The sequence below is a fragment of the Cervus canadensis genome, chromosome 15, assembly GCF_019320065.1.
Source record: "Cervus canadensis isolate Bull #8, Minnesota chromosome 15, ASM1932006v1, whole genome shotgun sequence".
Classification (NCBI taxonomy): Eukaryota; Metazoa; Chordata; class Mammalia; order Artiodactyla; family Cervidae; genus Cervus; species Cervus canadensis.
In genome coordinates, this window is record NC_057400.1 from 41,835,883 (window position 1) to 41,854,127 (window position 18,245).

At 35.8% G+C, this 18,245-nt stretch overlaps 1 protein-coding gene across 6 annotated transcripts in view; it reads left to right on the forward strand.

Moving 5' to 3' along the window:
- The window catches only part of SLC4A10 (solute carrier family 4 member 10), a 336,246-nt gene that overhangs the window by 142,879 nt on the left and 175,122 nt on the right, over positions 1 to 18,245 (forward strand). For all 6 annotated transcript variants that reach the window (XM_043488151.1, XM_043488153.1, XM_043488154.1 and 3 more), the window contains exon 3: positions 12,573 to 12,719. In XM_043488151.1, the coding sequence (XP_043344086.1) occupies positions 12,573 to 12,719 (147 nt within the window). The remainder of the gene's footprint in view (positions 1 to 12,572; positions 12,720 to 18,245) is intronic.

Sequence of the window (18,245 nt, forward strand, 5' to 3'; positions counted from 1 at the left end):
TGCATTCATTTTTTAAAGTATCCCAGAACATATGTTGATCTCTTTTGCTTGTAAAATAAAATAGCAAAACATAAATATTTGAAAATAATAGTGAAATTGCAAGCTTTTGTAATTACAAAAATGCATGCTTTATCTCACCTTACTTTTCTCCTGTTGTAACATGCACCTCACATTATCCCCCAAAAGTGTTCTTCTGTTTTTGTGTGAATTATCTTGTTTTTCTAGATTTCCCACTCCTCCATTTCCCATTCCCTACTTTAATACTCAAGCCCTTCTTCATGAAACTTTCCTTGATTGCTCAGGTTACCTTTGATTTCACTCTGTTATGAACTCCTACAGTATTTAATGCTTGATACAACACAAGAACATTAGGTTTAATACAGATTTTTTTTCTACTTTTTATTTGTATCATTGCTTGCTATTTTGTTTTCTGGCATTTGATTTTTTTTTTTTTAATAAAACCTTATTTTATTTTATTTTATTTTATTTTTACTTTTTTTTTTTTTATTAGTTGGAGGCTAATTACTTCACAACATTTCAGTGGGTTTTGTCATACATTGATATGAATCAGCCATAGATTTACACTTATTCCCCATCCCGATCCCCCCTCCCACCTCCCTCTCCACCCGATTCCTCTGGGTCTTCCCAGTGCACCAGGCTGAGCACTTGTCTCATGCATCCCACCTGGGCTGGTGATCTGTTTCACCATAGATAGTATACATGCTGTTCTTTTGAAACATCCCACCCTCGCCTTCTCCCACAGAGTTCAAAAGTCTGTTCTGTATTTCTGTGTCTCTTTTTCTGTTTTGCATATAGGGTTATCGTTACCATCTTTCTAAATTCCATATATATGTGTTAGTATCCTGTAATGTTCTTTATCTTTCTGGCTTACTTCACTCTGTATAATGGCCTCCAGTTTCATCCATCTCATTAGGACTGATTCAAATGAATTCTTTTTAACGGCTGAGTAATATTCCATGGTGTATATGTACCACAGCTTCCTTATCCATTCATCTGCTGATGGGCATCTAGGTTGCTTCCATGTCCTGGCTATTATAAACAGTGCTGCGATGAACATTGGGGTGCATGTGTCTCTTTCAGATCTGGTTTCCTCAGTGTGTATGCCCAGAAGTGGGATTGCTGGGTCATATGGCAGTTCTATTTCCAGTTTTTTAAGAAATCTCCACACTGTTTTCCATAGTGGCTGTACTAGTTTGCATTCCCACCAACAGTGTAAGAGGGTTCCCTTTTCTCCACACCCTCTCCAGCATTTATTGCTTGTAGACTTTTGGATAGCAGCCATCCTGACTGGCGTGTAATGGTACCTCATTGTGGTTTTGATTTGCATTTCTCTAATAATGAGTGATGTTGAGCATCTTTTCATGTGTTTGTTAGCCATCTGTATGTCTTCTTTGGAGAAATGTCTGTTTAGTTCTTTGGCCCATTTTTTGATTGGGTCATTTATTTTTTCTGGAATTGAGCTGCAGGAGTTGCTTGTATATTTTTGAGATTAATCCTTTGTCTGTTTCTTCATTTGCTATTATTTTCTCCCAATCTGAGGGCTGTCTTTTCACCTTACTTATAGTTTCCTTTGTAGTGCAAAAGCTTTTAAGTTTCATTAGGTCCCATTTGTTTAGTTTTGCTTTTATTTCCAATATTCTGGGAGGTGGGTCATAGAGGATCTTGCTGTGATTTATGTCGGAGAGTGTTTTGCCTATGTTCTCCTCTAGGAGTTTTATAGTTTCTGGTCTTACATTTAGATCTTTAATCCATTTTGAGTTTATTTTTGTGTATGGTGTTAGAAAGTGTTCTAGTTTCATTCTTTTACAAGTGGTTGACCAGTTTTCCCAGCACCGCTTGTTAAAGAGGTTGTCTTTTTTCCATTGTATATCCTTGCCTCCTTTGTCAAAGATAAGGTGTCCATAGGTTCGTGGATTTATCTCTGGGCTTTCTATTCTGTTCCATTGATCTATATTTCTGTCTTTGTGCCAGTACCATACTGTCTTGATGACTGTGGCTTTGTAGTAGAGTCTGAAGTCAGGCAGGTTGATTCCTCCAGTTCCATTCTTCTTTCTCAAGATTACTTTGGCTATTCGAGGTTTTTTGTATTTCCATACAAATTGTGAAATTCTTTGGTCTAGTTCTGTGAAAAATACCGTTGGTAGCTTGATAGGGATTGCATTGAATCTATAGATTGCTTTGGGTAGAATAGCCATTTTGACAATATTGATTCTTCCAATCCATGAACACGGTATGTTTCTCCATCTGTTTGTGTCCTCTTTGATTTCTTTCATCAGTGTTTTATAGTTTTCTATGTATAGGTCTTTTGTTTCTTTAGGTAGATATACTCCTAAGTATTTTATTCTTTTTGTTGCAATGGTGAATGGTATTGTTTCCTTAATTTCTCTTTCTGTTTTTTCATTGTTAGTATATAGGAATGCAAGGGATTTCTGTGTGTTAATTTTATATCCTGCAACTTTACTATATTCATTGGATGACTGTCTTTTTTTTTTTTTTTAAGTGCAGGGATCATATCCTATAAACATTTCTTATTATTCCTATTTCTTGACTGATTTTGATTAGATTCCCTTTGAGCACCCTAAACATCCAACATCAAGCTGTCTTACAATCTATCAAAATGGGAAATTCTCTGTTTTTTTCTTAGAAAGTACATGTTATTAGGATTCATTCATTTATTCAAGAAATATTGTGGCTTATTATCCTCCAAGATAAAAGCTAACATTGATATCTCAAGGTACAAAGTAATTTAGTTTTTATGTTTTGCTCAAAATAGTGTTATAAACATAAGAAATAGTATATTTTAAAATATCCCACAGTGTCTTCTAAACTAGTAAACCTCAAACTGTGATTTCTTTGATGAACAACTTTAGCACTTTCAAGATTTTTATTTTCTGTATAGAATAGTCAGAGTCATGTGGTCTTTTGTTTTGTAATCATTACATATATGGTCCTAGTGTCAGGTGACTATGACCAGCATTGGTGTGACTTTTTAATTCTTTCAGCAAAATAGCACAAGAAACAACAGTGCAGTAAGTAGCCTAATAGTATCTCTCTGCACTGTACACACATACACACTCACTTAACACCCTCTTGGTTTCTTTTCTTTCTCTCTGTAGCTCTAACCTCAGAAGAGGATTTCTGTTGGGCTGAGAGCTCTTTGATATGTTATGATAAATGATGCCTTGTTGTGTTTTCTGATTCTGTTAGAGTATCCATGGAATTAAAGATCACATGCTTATTCAGCTTAATGTACTTGACCTTTTCCCATGATTGACACGTCTAAATAAATGGCTGTAGCAACTCAGTAATTATGCACCAGCTGTGTTATATTCATTTCACGGAAAAAACACACAGTTCTCTTCAAGAGTAGATAGCTTGACCCTTTTCTTGCCAGCTAAATAAAGCAGAGTAGTTAATTAGTATTATTATGAATCATAGTAGGATTCCTTTCCATCCCAAATGCATCTCTTTTCTCAAAGCATTTTGTAAACACTCAGTATACTATGACCACAGACACATAAAGTGTTGTTTCAGTACTGGTATTTCTTACATAATGAAAATATTTACAATAATTCTGAACCTGCTCGATAAGATAGTTCCACACAATATAAGGGTCAGAAATCCAGGATTTGTTAACAAGATTTCTGTTCAGAAAGCAGTATTACCTTTAATGAACCCTTTGTTTTTCTAATAGGGAAACTATTTTCCCTCAACTGACATGCAAGTAAATTTCAAATAAATCTTTTGTTCAGTGCTTATTTCTTTTAATAGCAGTGTTGCATTCTCACTTCTTTAAAATATGTTCATATCTAAATAATCAGTATTTTTATTAATTTGGGTTTTTTTTTAACATTATGTAAAGTTAATTCTTATTGACCATCTTGATGAATTTAAGAAATGCTCATTGGAAACAATTCCTTTTTTAAATAAAATTCTGGACCATCATAAAATAAAAATTATTCTGTATCTAATCTTGAAAAATAATTCCAGTTATGTTTAATAAGTCATTTCAAAACCATATCATTTATCACTAAGTTTCTTGAATTCTTTATCTTCTTCAGTGGTGTCTATTAAATTTTGGATATAATAATGTAGGAAAATTTTATGATAACATTAACCTGAAAATGTTACTTGTATATGTTTTTCTACAGAGTCTAAAGTGTTTCTCTAATTTCTTAGGCCAGGCTTTATATAGTTAGGATTAGAAAACTTGTCAATATATTGAAAAGCTGGAAGACAATGAAATAAGACAGAAAATTTGTCTTCATCTTTCTTTAAGCAATTGAGAATGAGTAGCCTGAAGGGGGAAAGGAGCTAACCCAAGTGTCTACCATTTGATAGGCAACATGGTGAATCTTTTATATCAGTTATATTATCTCATATAATCTTTGTAGAAAATTTCCTAAACCTATTGATAAATTTTTAATACATATATTATTTAATTCATCCTAAAATCAAGCACAATGTTTCCGTATCAAAGGAGGACTATTATTATTTAACAGTTTTAACCACATTTGTTCTTTATACCCCATTCTTCCCCTTCAGCATAATGAGATGAGAACCAGATGGTAATGTGCATAGAAGGGGAGACCCAAAATTATGAATCTGGAAATTTATATAGAAACTACTATATAACAGTCTTTTTCCACCTTGAGAGGTAGATAAATCTTTTATACCTTATATAAACAAATCTCAGGGAAGATAAGGGGAAGATCCCCAGTGTAAACCCTTTGGAATACAAACCAGTAGCTCTGGGACTTTTATTATCTTTTGAAATGTAAACATATAAATCTGTGAGATAGTGTCTATATCTTTTGAAGGTCTCTATGTTTTTAGGCAATCTTTAACTTCCAAAATTTACCCTTAATCTAGGTTTCAGTTTATTTGGTGTATAAGTCTCTAACCATACAGATAATATTTTCTCTGTTTCATAGCCATGAATTGTGGCAATTTCAGTATTATTGCACTGAAATCTGTGACCATTAGCTTTGTTTCTATTCTTAAGTTTTTTAGTGTGTTTAGTAGCATAATGCATCATATGTCTGTTATCTATGTATTTTACTGAAAATATCATCTCTGTGAAAAGATTTATATGTGCAATAAAAATTTTTTAAGCATCAGAAACTATCGCGCACTATTCTAGATACTTGGGATACATCAGTGAACAAATTAGAGATCCCTGCTTTTCTGAAATTTAAAAACTTTCAGAAGAAACTAGAAATTCAACACTAATCATTTATTATGCTTATGTAAATAACTTAGTGTAGAAAGTTCCTGGGTGGCAGTGAGAATGCCAAGGAAGCCATTGTGACTGGAGTGGAGTGATGGGGAAATGAGCAGGGGAGGCAATGGAAGAGCTGACAGGAATGGGGAAATCTCAGGGGACATGCGGATCTCAGAGGGCCTCATAGAGCGTTAGAGAAACCTTGGCTTTTTCTCTGAGTGAAACAGGTTAGCAGAAGATTTAGCTGAGGAATGACATAATCTAACCTGTCTTTTAAGAGGGCTACGTTAGTTGCTGCATTTAGAACAGATTGTAGGGGTTAAAGGTAGACTCAAGAAGATCTGTCTGGAGGCTAATGCAGTAATTCAGGTTGGGTGTCATGTGACCTGACCAGAGCAGTGAAATGAAATAAAAAGCAGGCAAATTTTGAATATATTTTGAAAGTTGTCCCAACACATTTTCCAGTGGATTTGGTTGTAGGCTTAAGAAGAGAGGTAAAAATGATTCCAAGGTTTTTGTTCTTCTGAGCAACTTGGAAAATGTTTTATCATTGACTGAGATAGACAAGATTGTGGGGGAGCAGTTTATTTGGGGAGTTGGGTTGGGATAGATTAGGAATTTAGTTGTCAACATGTTGATCTTGAGATGTCTTTTAGACATGCAGTGGAGGTATCAGGCAAGCAGTTGGATGTGCTAGTTTGGAGTCTGGGAAAGAAGTTTGAGCTGGAGATAGAAAATTGGGAGCTGCTCACATAACGGTTATATTAGGGGCAAATTGAGGCTTTGTGTGACCTGAAGCTTAAGCAATTTTGAGGATTGTCTAAGAGAAAGAATTCAAAATTTGGATTCAAATTACATACAAAGGTGAATATTTATAATGAGAAAAATCCAAACACTTATTTGGAAACTGATAAGCAGTGCAAAATCATAACATTTGGAGAAATGGCATAATATTTTTAGTAACTGCCTGACATACTTCTGCTCAATGGACATGAGTTTGAGCAAACTCTGAGAAACAGTAATAGGGAAGCCTGGCATGTTGTAGTTCATGGAATTGCAAGGAGTCAGACATGACGTAGTGACTGAACAATGGAAACAACATACATCTGAAATACTTTTCTTCCAACATTCTTGAACTTTAATGTCAAAGATTTTAAAACGTTCTTTTCTGTTGAAAATATGGAAAGTTAAATTAGTCTTTATCATGATTTAATTAAAATTTAATTTTTACTAGTGATAGTCTAGAAAGATTTCTTTCATTTTTACAACTTATTTACAATGTTATGAAAATTTTCAGGGTTGTCTTAAAGTTTAAAACTTCTATGAAGCTTCTTGCATATATAACCTGAAAGATTTAGAAGAATTTCCCAAAGACTAACTCTGACTCTGTGCAATTGAAACCATGCTTCTTTTCCACTGCCCACATGCTTCCAATACTAGGCAGATAATGATACCTTTGTGTATTATGACACCATTTCAGCCCTGAACATTCGTGTCAAAATGTAGCACAATGAGTACTAGGCCGCTGGAAACTATTCCTACTTTAGGATAGTTGGGATAGTTAACTAATAATTTACTCATATCTGAAAGTGATTATGAATCACATAAATATGTTCCTTTAAACCCAACCTAAATGTATCTCCAACTCTATTTCCTCTTGTTACTGTTGTTTAGTTGCCAAGTCATGTCCAGCTCTTTTTGTAGCCCCATGGACTGTAGCCTGTCAGGCTCCTCCATCTGTGGGATTTCCCAAGCAAGAAGACTGGAGTGGGTTGCCGTATCCTTCTCCTGGGGATCTTCCCTACTAGGGACTGAACCCATGCCTCCTGCATTGGCGCATGGATTCTTTACCACTCAGCCACCAGGGAAGCCCCTATTTCCTCTTAGTTTCCCCAAAATGTTTCCAGATACACAATGCCCTCCCCCCCCATTGTGAAGGTATTTTATATTTACAAATTTTCCTAAAATATATGACCATGAGAACACAGTTTTTTAAAAAATTAAAAGACTTTACTTTTCAGAGCAGTTTTAGGTTTGGGGAGATTATACAGAAAATACAGAGTTCCCGTGTGCTCTTTCTCTCCCCTGCACATAGTTTTCCTATTATTAACATTTTGCATTAGTGCAGTACATTTATTACAAATGATAAACCAATATTAATAGATTGTTATTAACTAAACCCCATAGTTGACATTTGGATTGACTGTTTGTTTTGTGTATTTCTGTGGGTTTTGGCAAGTATACAATATTACGTACACATCATTACAGTATCATCCAGGATACTGTCGCTTCTGTAAAAATGCCTGATACTCCCCCTCTTCACCCCTAATCCCACTCCCGGAACTCCTGGAATCTCTGACATTTTTAACTGTTTCTATGGTTTTACCATTTCCAGAACGTCATATACAGGTTAACATCTTAGAGTATGTTGCCTTTTCACTGACTTCGTTCACTCAGCAATATGAATTTAAGTTTCCTCTGTGTCTTTGTTGTTGATGATACTCCATTGCATGGATGTACCACAGTTTGTTTATTCATTCACCTAGTAAAGAACATCTTGGTTGTTTCCCAGTTTTTGATGATTATAAATAAAGCTGCTATAACAATTTGTGTGCATGCTTTTGCGTAGGCATTAGTTTTCAACTCATGGTATAAAATGGCTAGTGAGTAAATTAGCACTTAGATTAAGATCTACACACAGACATTACACCTTTCACAAAAATTAACCTAAAATGGATCATTTACCTAAATGTAAACCAAGATTATACAACTTCTATAGGATAATATAGGAGAAAATCTAGGTGACCTTGAGCTTGGAGGTGACTTCTTATATGCAACAACAAAAAGCACAATCCATGAAAAAATTTTGATAAATTAGACTTCTTTAAAATGAAAACTTCTACTTTGTGAAAGACACTGTTACAGGATTGAAAAGACAAGCTGCAGACAGGAGAATACACTTGCAGAAGATAACTGATAAAGGACTGTTACCCCAAATATACAAAAAACTCTTAAAATTCAACAATAAGAAAATAATCCAATTACAAAATAGGAAAGGATCTGAAGAGAAATCTCAGCCGAGAAGATATATAGATGGTAAATAAGCATATAAAAAGATGCTCAGCATCATATGTCATTAGGGAATTGCAAGTTAAAGCAATGTGATACCATTACACATCTATTAGAATGGCTAAAATCCAAAACATTGACATCATCAAATGTTGGCAAGGAAGTGGTGCAACAGGATCTCCCGTTCTTTGCTCATTGGAATGCAAAATGGTACAACTACTTTGGATTATAGCCTGGTAGTTTCAACAAAGGTAAACTTAAGCTTACCATATAATCCATCAATTACGCTAATAGTGAAAAAAACAAATGAGTCTTTTCTTTTTAACCAGCCCTGTAGGATTCTGTGTCAGGAAATTCTTTCAGAGTGTTCTTTCTTTTCTGAACTAAAGACGTTGGTTCAGCTCTGTGTCTTGGCGTCCTCTTCTTATCTGAATATATTTGGATATAGTTTCAGATTGTTTATGTCAGCCTTGACTTGGCAACTTCTTAGGATGTTACTTCTGGCAATTGCCCATGATATTCACATTCTACAAACAAAGGCAATATTGATTACACTCAACCATGCCCTCTGAACTGGCCAATCAGGTTCACGATTCTCCTTATCTTTGTCTGGCAAACAGTTCAGTTCAGTTCAGTTTCTCAGTCGTGTCCAACTCTTTGCAACGCCATAGACTGTCTGGTAATGGCTTTCTTAATTAACAATTTTTGGAGAAGGAAATGGCAACCCCCTCCAGTACTCTTGCCTGGAAAATCCCATGGACGGAGGAGCCTGGTAGGCTACAGTCCTTGGGGTCACGAAGAGTCGGACACGACTGAGCGACTTCACTTTCAATTTTCACTTTCACGCGTTAGAGAAGGAAATGGCAACCCACTCCAGTGTTCTTGCCTGGAGAATTCTGGGGACGGAGGAGCCTGGTGGGCTGCTGTCTGTGGGGTCGCACAGAGTCGGACATGACTGAAGCGACTTAGCAGCAGCAGCAGCAGTAGCAATTAACAATTGTTAGAAACCTTTACAACCTTTAAGGCTTAGCTCTAGGAAATGGTCACTGTCTAAACTTATACAACTTTTATTCATTTCCCTATCCACTGAAACTGCTCTCAAGAAAGGTACAGATAAACATTAATTTCCAACTGTAATAGCTAATTTTTAGTCAATTTCGTTTGACTCCTTTATAGCATATAATTTCTTAAAGCTCTTTTTCTTTGGTTTCTTTTAAAATGTTTAAAATTGTGAGCTGAAGCATACATATGGAAAAGTGCATAAAGCTTATGTACAAAGTTTAACAAATATTTTTAAACCAAAAACTTGTATCATGAAACAGAACATTTTTAGCACCCCAGAAGCTTTTCATGTGGTTAGAAGCAGGTGTTTAATCTCCCATGTTTAATTTAATTGGAAATTCATGTCTTCATTTTCTTAAATTGTTTCTTAAATCTTTGATTTTTTTCTGTTAACTATTCAGTGTTTTATGCAAGTCTCAATCTTTGTTGCTTTATACCTTCTCCATGGTTGATAGCCTTCAACTTACTAGAGCAGAGGATTACAATGTAGTAATGTCCAAGTAATTCAAAATTATTAATGTTAAATGCCAATGTTTGTGACTTATTTTAAATATTTAACTTTGTGGTATATCCTGTTACCTTGTAAGTTCTCCTTCCTAGAGCTTCCTCAAAAGGTTTTTTGTTATTTTCTTTTTAATTAATTCATTAAATTTTTATTTTTATATGTTTTAAAGGTTACAGTCCATATATAGTTATTACAAAATATTGGCTATATTCCCTCTGTTGTCCAATACATCTTTTAGCCTGTCTTATGTCCAATAGTTTGTACCTTCCACTCCCTCTCTTCTATATTCCCCCCCACCATTGGTAACTGCTAGTTTGTTCTCTATATCTGTGAATCTGCTTCTTTTTAAATTGTATTCACTACTTTATTGTATTTTAGTTTCCACATATAAGAGATATCCTACGGTATTTGTCTTTCTCTGTCTGACTTATTTCACTTAGCACAATGCCTTCCAGATCCATCCATGTTGTTGCAAATGGCAAAATTTCATTCTTTTTTAATCGCTAAGTAGTATTTAATTGTGTGTGAGTATATATATACACACACAGGGCTTCCCTGATGGCTCAGTGATAAGAAATTAACCTGTAATATAGGAGATGCATGAGAGGAGTCTTTGATCCCTTAGTCGGGAAGATCCCCTGGAGGAGGGCATGGAAACCCACTCCAGTATTCTTGCTTGGAGAATCCCATGGACAGAGGAGCCTAGCAGGCTACAGTCCATAGGGTTGGAAAAAATTGGACATGACTGAAGTGACTGAACACACACACACACACACACATACACACAGATATATATCATACCTTTATCCGTTCATCTGCTGATGGATACACGTTGCTTCCATATCTTGGCAATTGTAAATAATGCTGGTTATTTTTCTTTAAAGTTTTTCTGTGTATATTTTAGATTGTTCCAGTTCGGTTAAAATAAAGATGTTGGAAATTTTCAATTTTTTCAGTATATAGATTAAATCATGTCTCTTTGAGGGGGTGGGTTCACATCTTCAAATTGTTTCTAATATATGCATTCAGAGCAATATACCACCCTTATGAATGCTAGTTTTTATATAAATTGGAGAAGGCTGAAACCAGCTGATATGTACGAATAAAATAATGTCTTATTTATATTTGTATCCCTGATACCCATCACAATACCATTCAATAAGTTGTTCATTTCAGTAAACATTTGCTAGGTATCCGTTATATGCTAGGCACTGTGTCAGGTGACAAAGATACGAAATAACTGACACATGGACCTTCCCTAAAGAAGATTCATAAGAAAACTACTTATAAGTAAACAACTACAATCAAGCGCTTTGATGTATATGATTAAAACACCAGAGGATCCTAAGGGGAAAAACTGTCATGTATATTTAGACTAAGGGAGTATGACAAATTTCATTGATGGCATAATCCTTGAACTGAGATTTGGGAGATGAGTTAGGTATTCACCAGGAAAGACAAAGGTGTTTCATACAATTGGAGGAACAGTACCAGCATTAAGTGAAAGAGAGACTTGAGAACACCTGGCAATTTAGGAATGAAAGGATACATGCTGCCTTATCGTGTGTGTGGCAGAGTGGAAGCCTAGAGAAATAGGCAGATGTCAGCTATTGTTTGGCTTTATAGATACTAAAAGCTTTATCCTTTAGGCAACAGAAAGCAATCAATGAGTCTAAAACAGGGGAGTTACGTAGTCAGATTTGCATTTTGGGAAAAAATGGCATCAGTATTCAGAATGGCACAAGATTGGAATTAGAAAAGAAAATGCTAGGGAGAATGCTCTAATAGTCCTGGTGAGAGATGAGGGTCCAAATTAAGACAGTGGCGCCAGTGAAATTGAAGAGAGAATGAATTAATGAGATGTAAAGGAGGACTTGGGTACAAACTGGATGTGCTTTGAGATGACTGGACAGATCTTACATTTACTGAGATAGATATTGGATAGATGATACTTGGGGGACAAAGTAAAGGATGAGTTCCATGGAATTTAACATGCTTATGGGAAGGATGTCCGGGTAAATATGTCTAATAGGTGGGTGGATGGTTATGTAAGTCTATAGTCTAAGAGAGAATTGTTGTCAAATCCTGGGGATCCCAATCTTGAATGAATAAATACAAGGAGAACCAGAAAAGGAAACTAATTTGAGCAAAAAAAGAAAAATAAAGGAGGAGGATGACCTAGAGAAAGTTAAATCATAGAGAAGAAAATGGTCAATAGTATCAAGTGCCACACATAGAAACAGTAGAGCCTAAATATTCCACAGGATTTGACATTACTAGGATTTTGGTGAAATCTGTTTTAATTAGAGATAATGATTGTTTCACACACTTAACTGTGAAGGGAAGTGAACTGGTAAAATAACTGGTTAGTTAAGTGCAGGGAGAAAATAGAACAAAAAAAATTAATGAAAAAAAATATAAATTATGGGGAATAGACACAGGGAATTACTGTGATAGTTAATAAAATAATGGTGGTTATGAAATACTGTATAACCAAATACTTAGTATTGTAGATGTTTGATAGACCTGTGTACCAAAGTACAGTGCTAAGCTAGAAGGATAGCACATCATAAAAACTCAAGAACCATTTGATGGATTGAATTGTGTTGGGTTTCCAATAACAAGCAAATAATCATCTTCTGTGCCTTGGAATAATCCAAAGCTTAATTTGTGTATTTACTTCTGATAAAGGTCATCGGACACTATTTATTGGCGTTCATGTGCCCCTGGGAGGAAGAAAAAGCCATCGACGTCACAGGCATCGTGGTCATAAACACAGAAAGAGAGACAGAGAGAGAGATTCAGGACTAGAGGATGGAAGGGAGTCACCTTCCTTTGGTAAGAATCTTCCTGTTTGTTTTAATTAAATTTATCATTGTTATATTATACTTGTTTAGACAATCCATAATTAGCAGTAATACTTCATACTCATAAAATTGTTTATACCTTTATAAAAGATGTTGGGCAGATTGGGGAGAAGTGGGAGAGAGAACGTTTAATCTTTTTCTCTTGTGCATCTGTTTTGTGAAGGTGAGAATTAGCTTAGATTTGTGATTGAGGAAATACACTTAAGTAGTAGAATTTATTGTATTAATTCTTGATAATTTATACAAATAATAGTGCTTGCTCTAAGTAGTTTGAAAATCCAGATGGAAATGTCTTTATCAAGTTCCTATTTACACTACTGCTGATGCTCTCCAAATTTCACTCTTAAGATGTGAAATTTCTACTATTTTAAATGTTATTCCTTTGAAAGTGTACAGTTGACCTTTGAACAATACAGATTTGAAGTTGGAGTGTCTACTTGTACATGAATTTTTGTTTTCAATAGTTAATACCACAGCACTACATTGTTCGTGGTTGGTTGAATCCATGGATATGGAACCAGATATGAGTGACCATAAATTATATATGAATTTTCAACTGGGAGGAAGGTCAGTTCCCCTAATTCTCATATTGCTCATGGGTCAACTGTATACAGAATATCAAAGCACAGTGATATGGAAGTTACTAACAATTCCTGAGTGCCATGAGAGTCTGTGTATTGACATAATTAAGAACTTGACTTTCAGTTGTCTGACCGTCCCACTTCCTGTGACCTCCTTCACTGCACCTTGTTCACTTACTCACCTGTAGTCACGCCTCCTCTGAAATCACTAATGCATTCATTTTGCTCTCTGACCACAGCTTCTCTCCTTATTTGCTTGTTCAACTACTTGGCCTCTCTCCTTTTTTTCTATCCATGTTACATTTATTTCCTTATTCTACTCTGATTTCATGGCCAATTTTAGCAGTACTTTTGCTAATATTCTAAATTACCTTAGGTTCCCTGTTTTAGTTTTACCCATACCTTCACCTCTACCTTAAAAAGCATATTTATGTTGGGGTTCCTCTATGTGCCTACTTCCCCCGGTAGGCATGCTCTGCAAGATGTGGTCATTCAACAGGCAGATTGTAGCAATTTAAATTCATTACTCAAGTGGGAATTCCCCAGTGGAAAAGTGGTTAGAACTCAGCACTTTCACTGCCAAGCTGGGTTTGATCCATGGTTAGCACAGGTGTGCCCCCCCAGAAAAATTGTTACTTACGTGAACCTTCAATACTTTCTCCCAATTCTATTGCATTTTTTTCAATTTTTGTAATAATTATTTTTCAATCTTCTTCATCCTTCTCTAATGCCTCCTTTTTCACAGTCACTTAGCAGCCACTTTCTACTTCAAAAGGAAAATATGTCACCAGAAAGAATTCACTCAACTTCCCTCACATAAAGACATAAACATATACTTATATCTGCAACTAAGTTTTTTCCACTTTAACAAAAAGGGAGTTTGCTTTTCAATTATGTTTAATTCCTATTCCCTCCCACCTGGAAATTTACACAATTTATAATCTAGTTGATTTCTTCTTCTCAACTGGATTATTCTTGTCATCCATCCTTCCAGCTGCCTCAAACCCACATTCCCCCGTCAGATTGTATTCAAATATGAGATTAAGTTAGCATATGAAGTTTGGGGTAACAATTTTACTTTTAATTACTCTATAGGCATTGCTTTATTCAATACCTGATTTTGCTAAGTGTTGCAGAGAAGTTTTTAATCTCTATATTTTTTCATTTTAAAAATTTATTTCTTTTAAGCTTGAATGCTTATAGACAGGTTTTTTTTTTTTTGCATTCTCTTATTTAAGAAAACTTGCTAAGATAGGCCTAATGGTGAATATATTAAAACACCTTTACAGTCTGCACATTTTCCTGTCTTTTCTGATTTTGTTCCACTTACTTTGGTCTCTTTGTGAATTATTAATACATCTGTATCTTGGATTTATGATATCTGCTCTTTGTCCTTTTTTTGTAGCTTGAAATTAGTCTCTCATTCTTCATTTGACGATCTGCAGTATCAGTTCTGCATTTTACTACTTCTATTAGGGATTTTGATTTTGCTGTTGTATTTTTAGTTTTCTTGAGTTAATTTCTTATCTCATCTGATTTTTCTTTACATTTCCTCCTGTCCTTTCCTAGATTTTGGTTTTCCTGCCTGATGAGCTTCCTGGGTGGCTCAGATAGTAAAGAATGTGCCTGGAATGCAGGAAACCCAGGTTTGATCCTTGAATCGGGAAGATCCCTCTGGATAAGGGAATGGCAACCCACTGCAGTATTCTTTTTAAAAAAAAATTATTTATTTTAGTTTTGGCTGCACTGGGTCTTCCTTGCTTTGTGACCTTTCTCTAATTGAGTGAATGAGGGCTACTCTTCGTTGTGGCTCACAGGCTTAATTGCTCTGCAGCATGTGGAATCTTCCTGGACCAGGGATCTAACCCGTGTCCCAGAAGCGTTGGCAGGTGTATTCTTAACCACTGGACCATCAGGGAAGTCCCCACTCCAGTATTCTTGCCTGGAGAATCCCATGGACAGAGGAGCCTGATGGGCTACGGTCCATGGGGTCGCAAAGAATGAAACACCACTGAATGACTAACACTTTTCTTGCTTGAGAGCCTGTGTTTTTAGTCATTTGATGGTCTCCATTATTTCTGGACATTTTCTTTTGATTCTGAAGCAGATGATTTTCAGAGGTAATGATCTTCTTTTGGGCCATCAAGATTATTTTGACTTTTCATTGACTTGTAGTATTTTACAGGCTCCCAGATTTTTTTCTTTTTACTCGGCAAAGATATCCATACTATGTATATCCAGCTTTATCCTAAGAGTTCTTAGAGAGACAGGGCCCTCAGTGTGCTGTTTGTCTCCATTGCTGTGTATAGTTATGGGCATTAAAATTCCCCAGATATATTGTACTTATATCAGGGTAGATTGATTGATAGTGGGGAGTATATAAAGAAGAATACTCTGAGTCTCCTACACTAGCATGTTGGAAGGATGGTCATCTCTGATTCAGTGGAGAGTAGAGGTACAAAAGTGTCTCCCACATTTTTGGGGTTTTTTGTTTCATGAAGTGGGGCCTATGAGTATGATAAAGACAAAGCTGGGTAGATTTCTCTTTCTCCAGCTCCATCTGTGTAGTTAGGAGAGGCTCCCTCGTAAACTCTAAGAATGGAATATCTGTTGGAATTAGCTTTCATGGTTACTTTGAGTTTTCATTCTCTTCTAATATTGGAGAAAATATATTCACATTATCTTAGAAGTGATTTGTAAACAAACAAAAATAAGCTGGTTCCCTCGGCTTCTATCATTTTGTTTTTTTCCTGTGGTTGGATACATTATGTCAGTTTTTCTAGAACAGTGGCTCTCACCTTTAAAACCCAGGAATTTTAAAAACATTTTGATGGCCAAACCCCATACTGATCAGAATCTCTGTGGGTGGGGCATAGGTATTTTTAAAAGTACCTCAGTTGATTCAAAGCCAAGATTGAGATCCACTGTTCTAGATACTTTGCTATTCAAAGTGTGGTTCAAGAGCCAGCAATATTAGCATCACATTTGAGCTTAGAAATACAGAATCTGATACCCATTCCTAGACCTACTGAATAGGAATCCATGCATTAACGACAACCTTAGGTAATTTATATGCCCATTAAAATTAGACAGACTCTAGAATATTGCTTGTCAAATCTTGTTACATGTTAGAGTCACACGAAGAGCCCTTAAAAAATATTGATGCTCAAAGACTTTTATTTGCTTAATTTTGGGTGTTTCTCTAGGCACTGGTATTTTTTTAAAAAGTACCCAGGTGATTTAATATCCAGCAAGGATCAAGAGCCATTGATCTTAAGAGAGTCCTGCCTCTTTATTTGGTGAAACTTGGCAATAAGTCAGGTGAGCCAGAGTCTCTCTCTGTTGTGTCAGCCGCTGTTTTTGGATGCCACCTATTCCTTCCTCCCCCAACCATCTGAGTATCTTTATTGATATTGAGACCTAAGATGTGTTTTATCAGGGACAAATGTTTGGCACTCTGGTGATCTCTAAGCAGTAGAACTTCCTAGATTTCACTTTTTTTTTTTTCAGTTTCTTCAGGACTAATAATCTGCTTTTATTCCTATCCCACAGTCAGTTTAAATGCCTTGATAATTTAGTACTCAGCTACATGCTAAGACTGAAGCCATGTTATGAACACCATTCCTTTGATTTGGGCTTTGATATTCAGCATAGTGTGAATATATGTGATTGCTATTCCGAAGGCTTCGAAGAAAATTTCTGACTACTTAAGAAATATTTATTTTACTTGGAAAGATTTCCAAGAAAATCTTTTGAATGCATGCCTACAAGTGCTTTAAAATGATTAAAAATTCAACTTCCAGAGGTGTGGGTTAGAGGAGAGTGTGAGGACGCATCAGGTTCCTCTGGTGGGCTCCCAGAGGTTTTACATTGTAAACTGGAGTGTGTGTCTATGGAGACGTGGAATAATTTGGACTCATATTTCTGGAGCAAGGATCAATTTAACAAAAAGATTTTAGTGTAAATGTTTGAATTTTGGCACTCCTAAAAATTTTGTTACTCCATTCTATGAGAAACATCCAGAATCCCATTTTATTATATAACTCTGTCACATAAAGCAATGCTGTTAGGAACCTGATTCTGTTAGTGCTGTATCCAGGGAAAACCGAGCAGGCCTTACTGAAGCCGAAGAGCCTGCTCAAGTCACAGGCCTGGGCTGCCTGGGTCTAGTCCGCCAGGGCCCATGGTTGGAATGTGATCTCTAGGTGAGTCCAAAGGCAGACCCAGCTTTTTGGCTGTGCAGTAATGGTGGTGGTGATGCTTTGATTATACAGAAAACTTTTTTTTTTCCATTTTTTTCTTCTTTTTTATATTCTACTTTTATCTTATTTTTACAAACCCTTGTGTTGAGGGCTGACTTTCAATAGATCACAGCAAGGGAGCTGCTCTGCTACGAACGAAACCCCGACCCAGAAGCAGGTCATCTACGAATGGTTTAGCACCAGGTTGCCCACGAACGTGGGGTGCCTAATGGGCGAGGGGGCAGTCGCCTTTCTGGCCATGCCCTACAGAAAACTTGATTCTTGAAGTTAAATTCAACCTACTTTTGTTACTGCACTTAAACACAATTGTTTGTATAAGAATGTGATGATTAATTAATTTTTCTTCATACTGTAATCAATTTCCTGATGACAGAAAACTGCTAAAACTTTACATCTTGTTATTTTTAATGTCATCTTTCATTCACCTAATATAATTTAAAATTATATTTTCCACTGGGAACATGGATGAGTTGTTTAAAAATAGGTTTGAAGAATAAGCTTGAAGTCAGTGAAAATATAAAAGATACTGAGGGGAATTCAGAACACTTTAATGTTAATTTGCTCCTCAGCCTCCCAACAAAGAATATAACAGGAATATGTACATTATAATTAGTTAATGTATAAGCACTGGAAATGAATACTAAAGATACATAC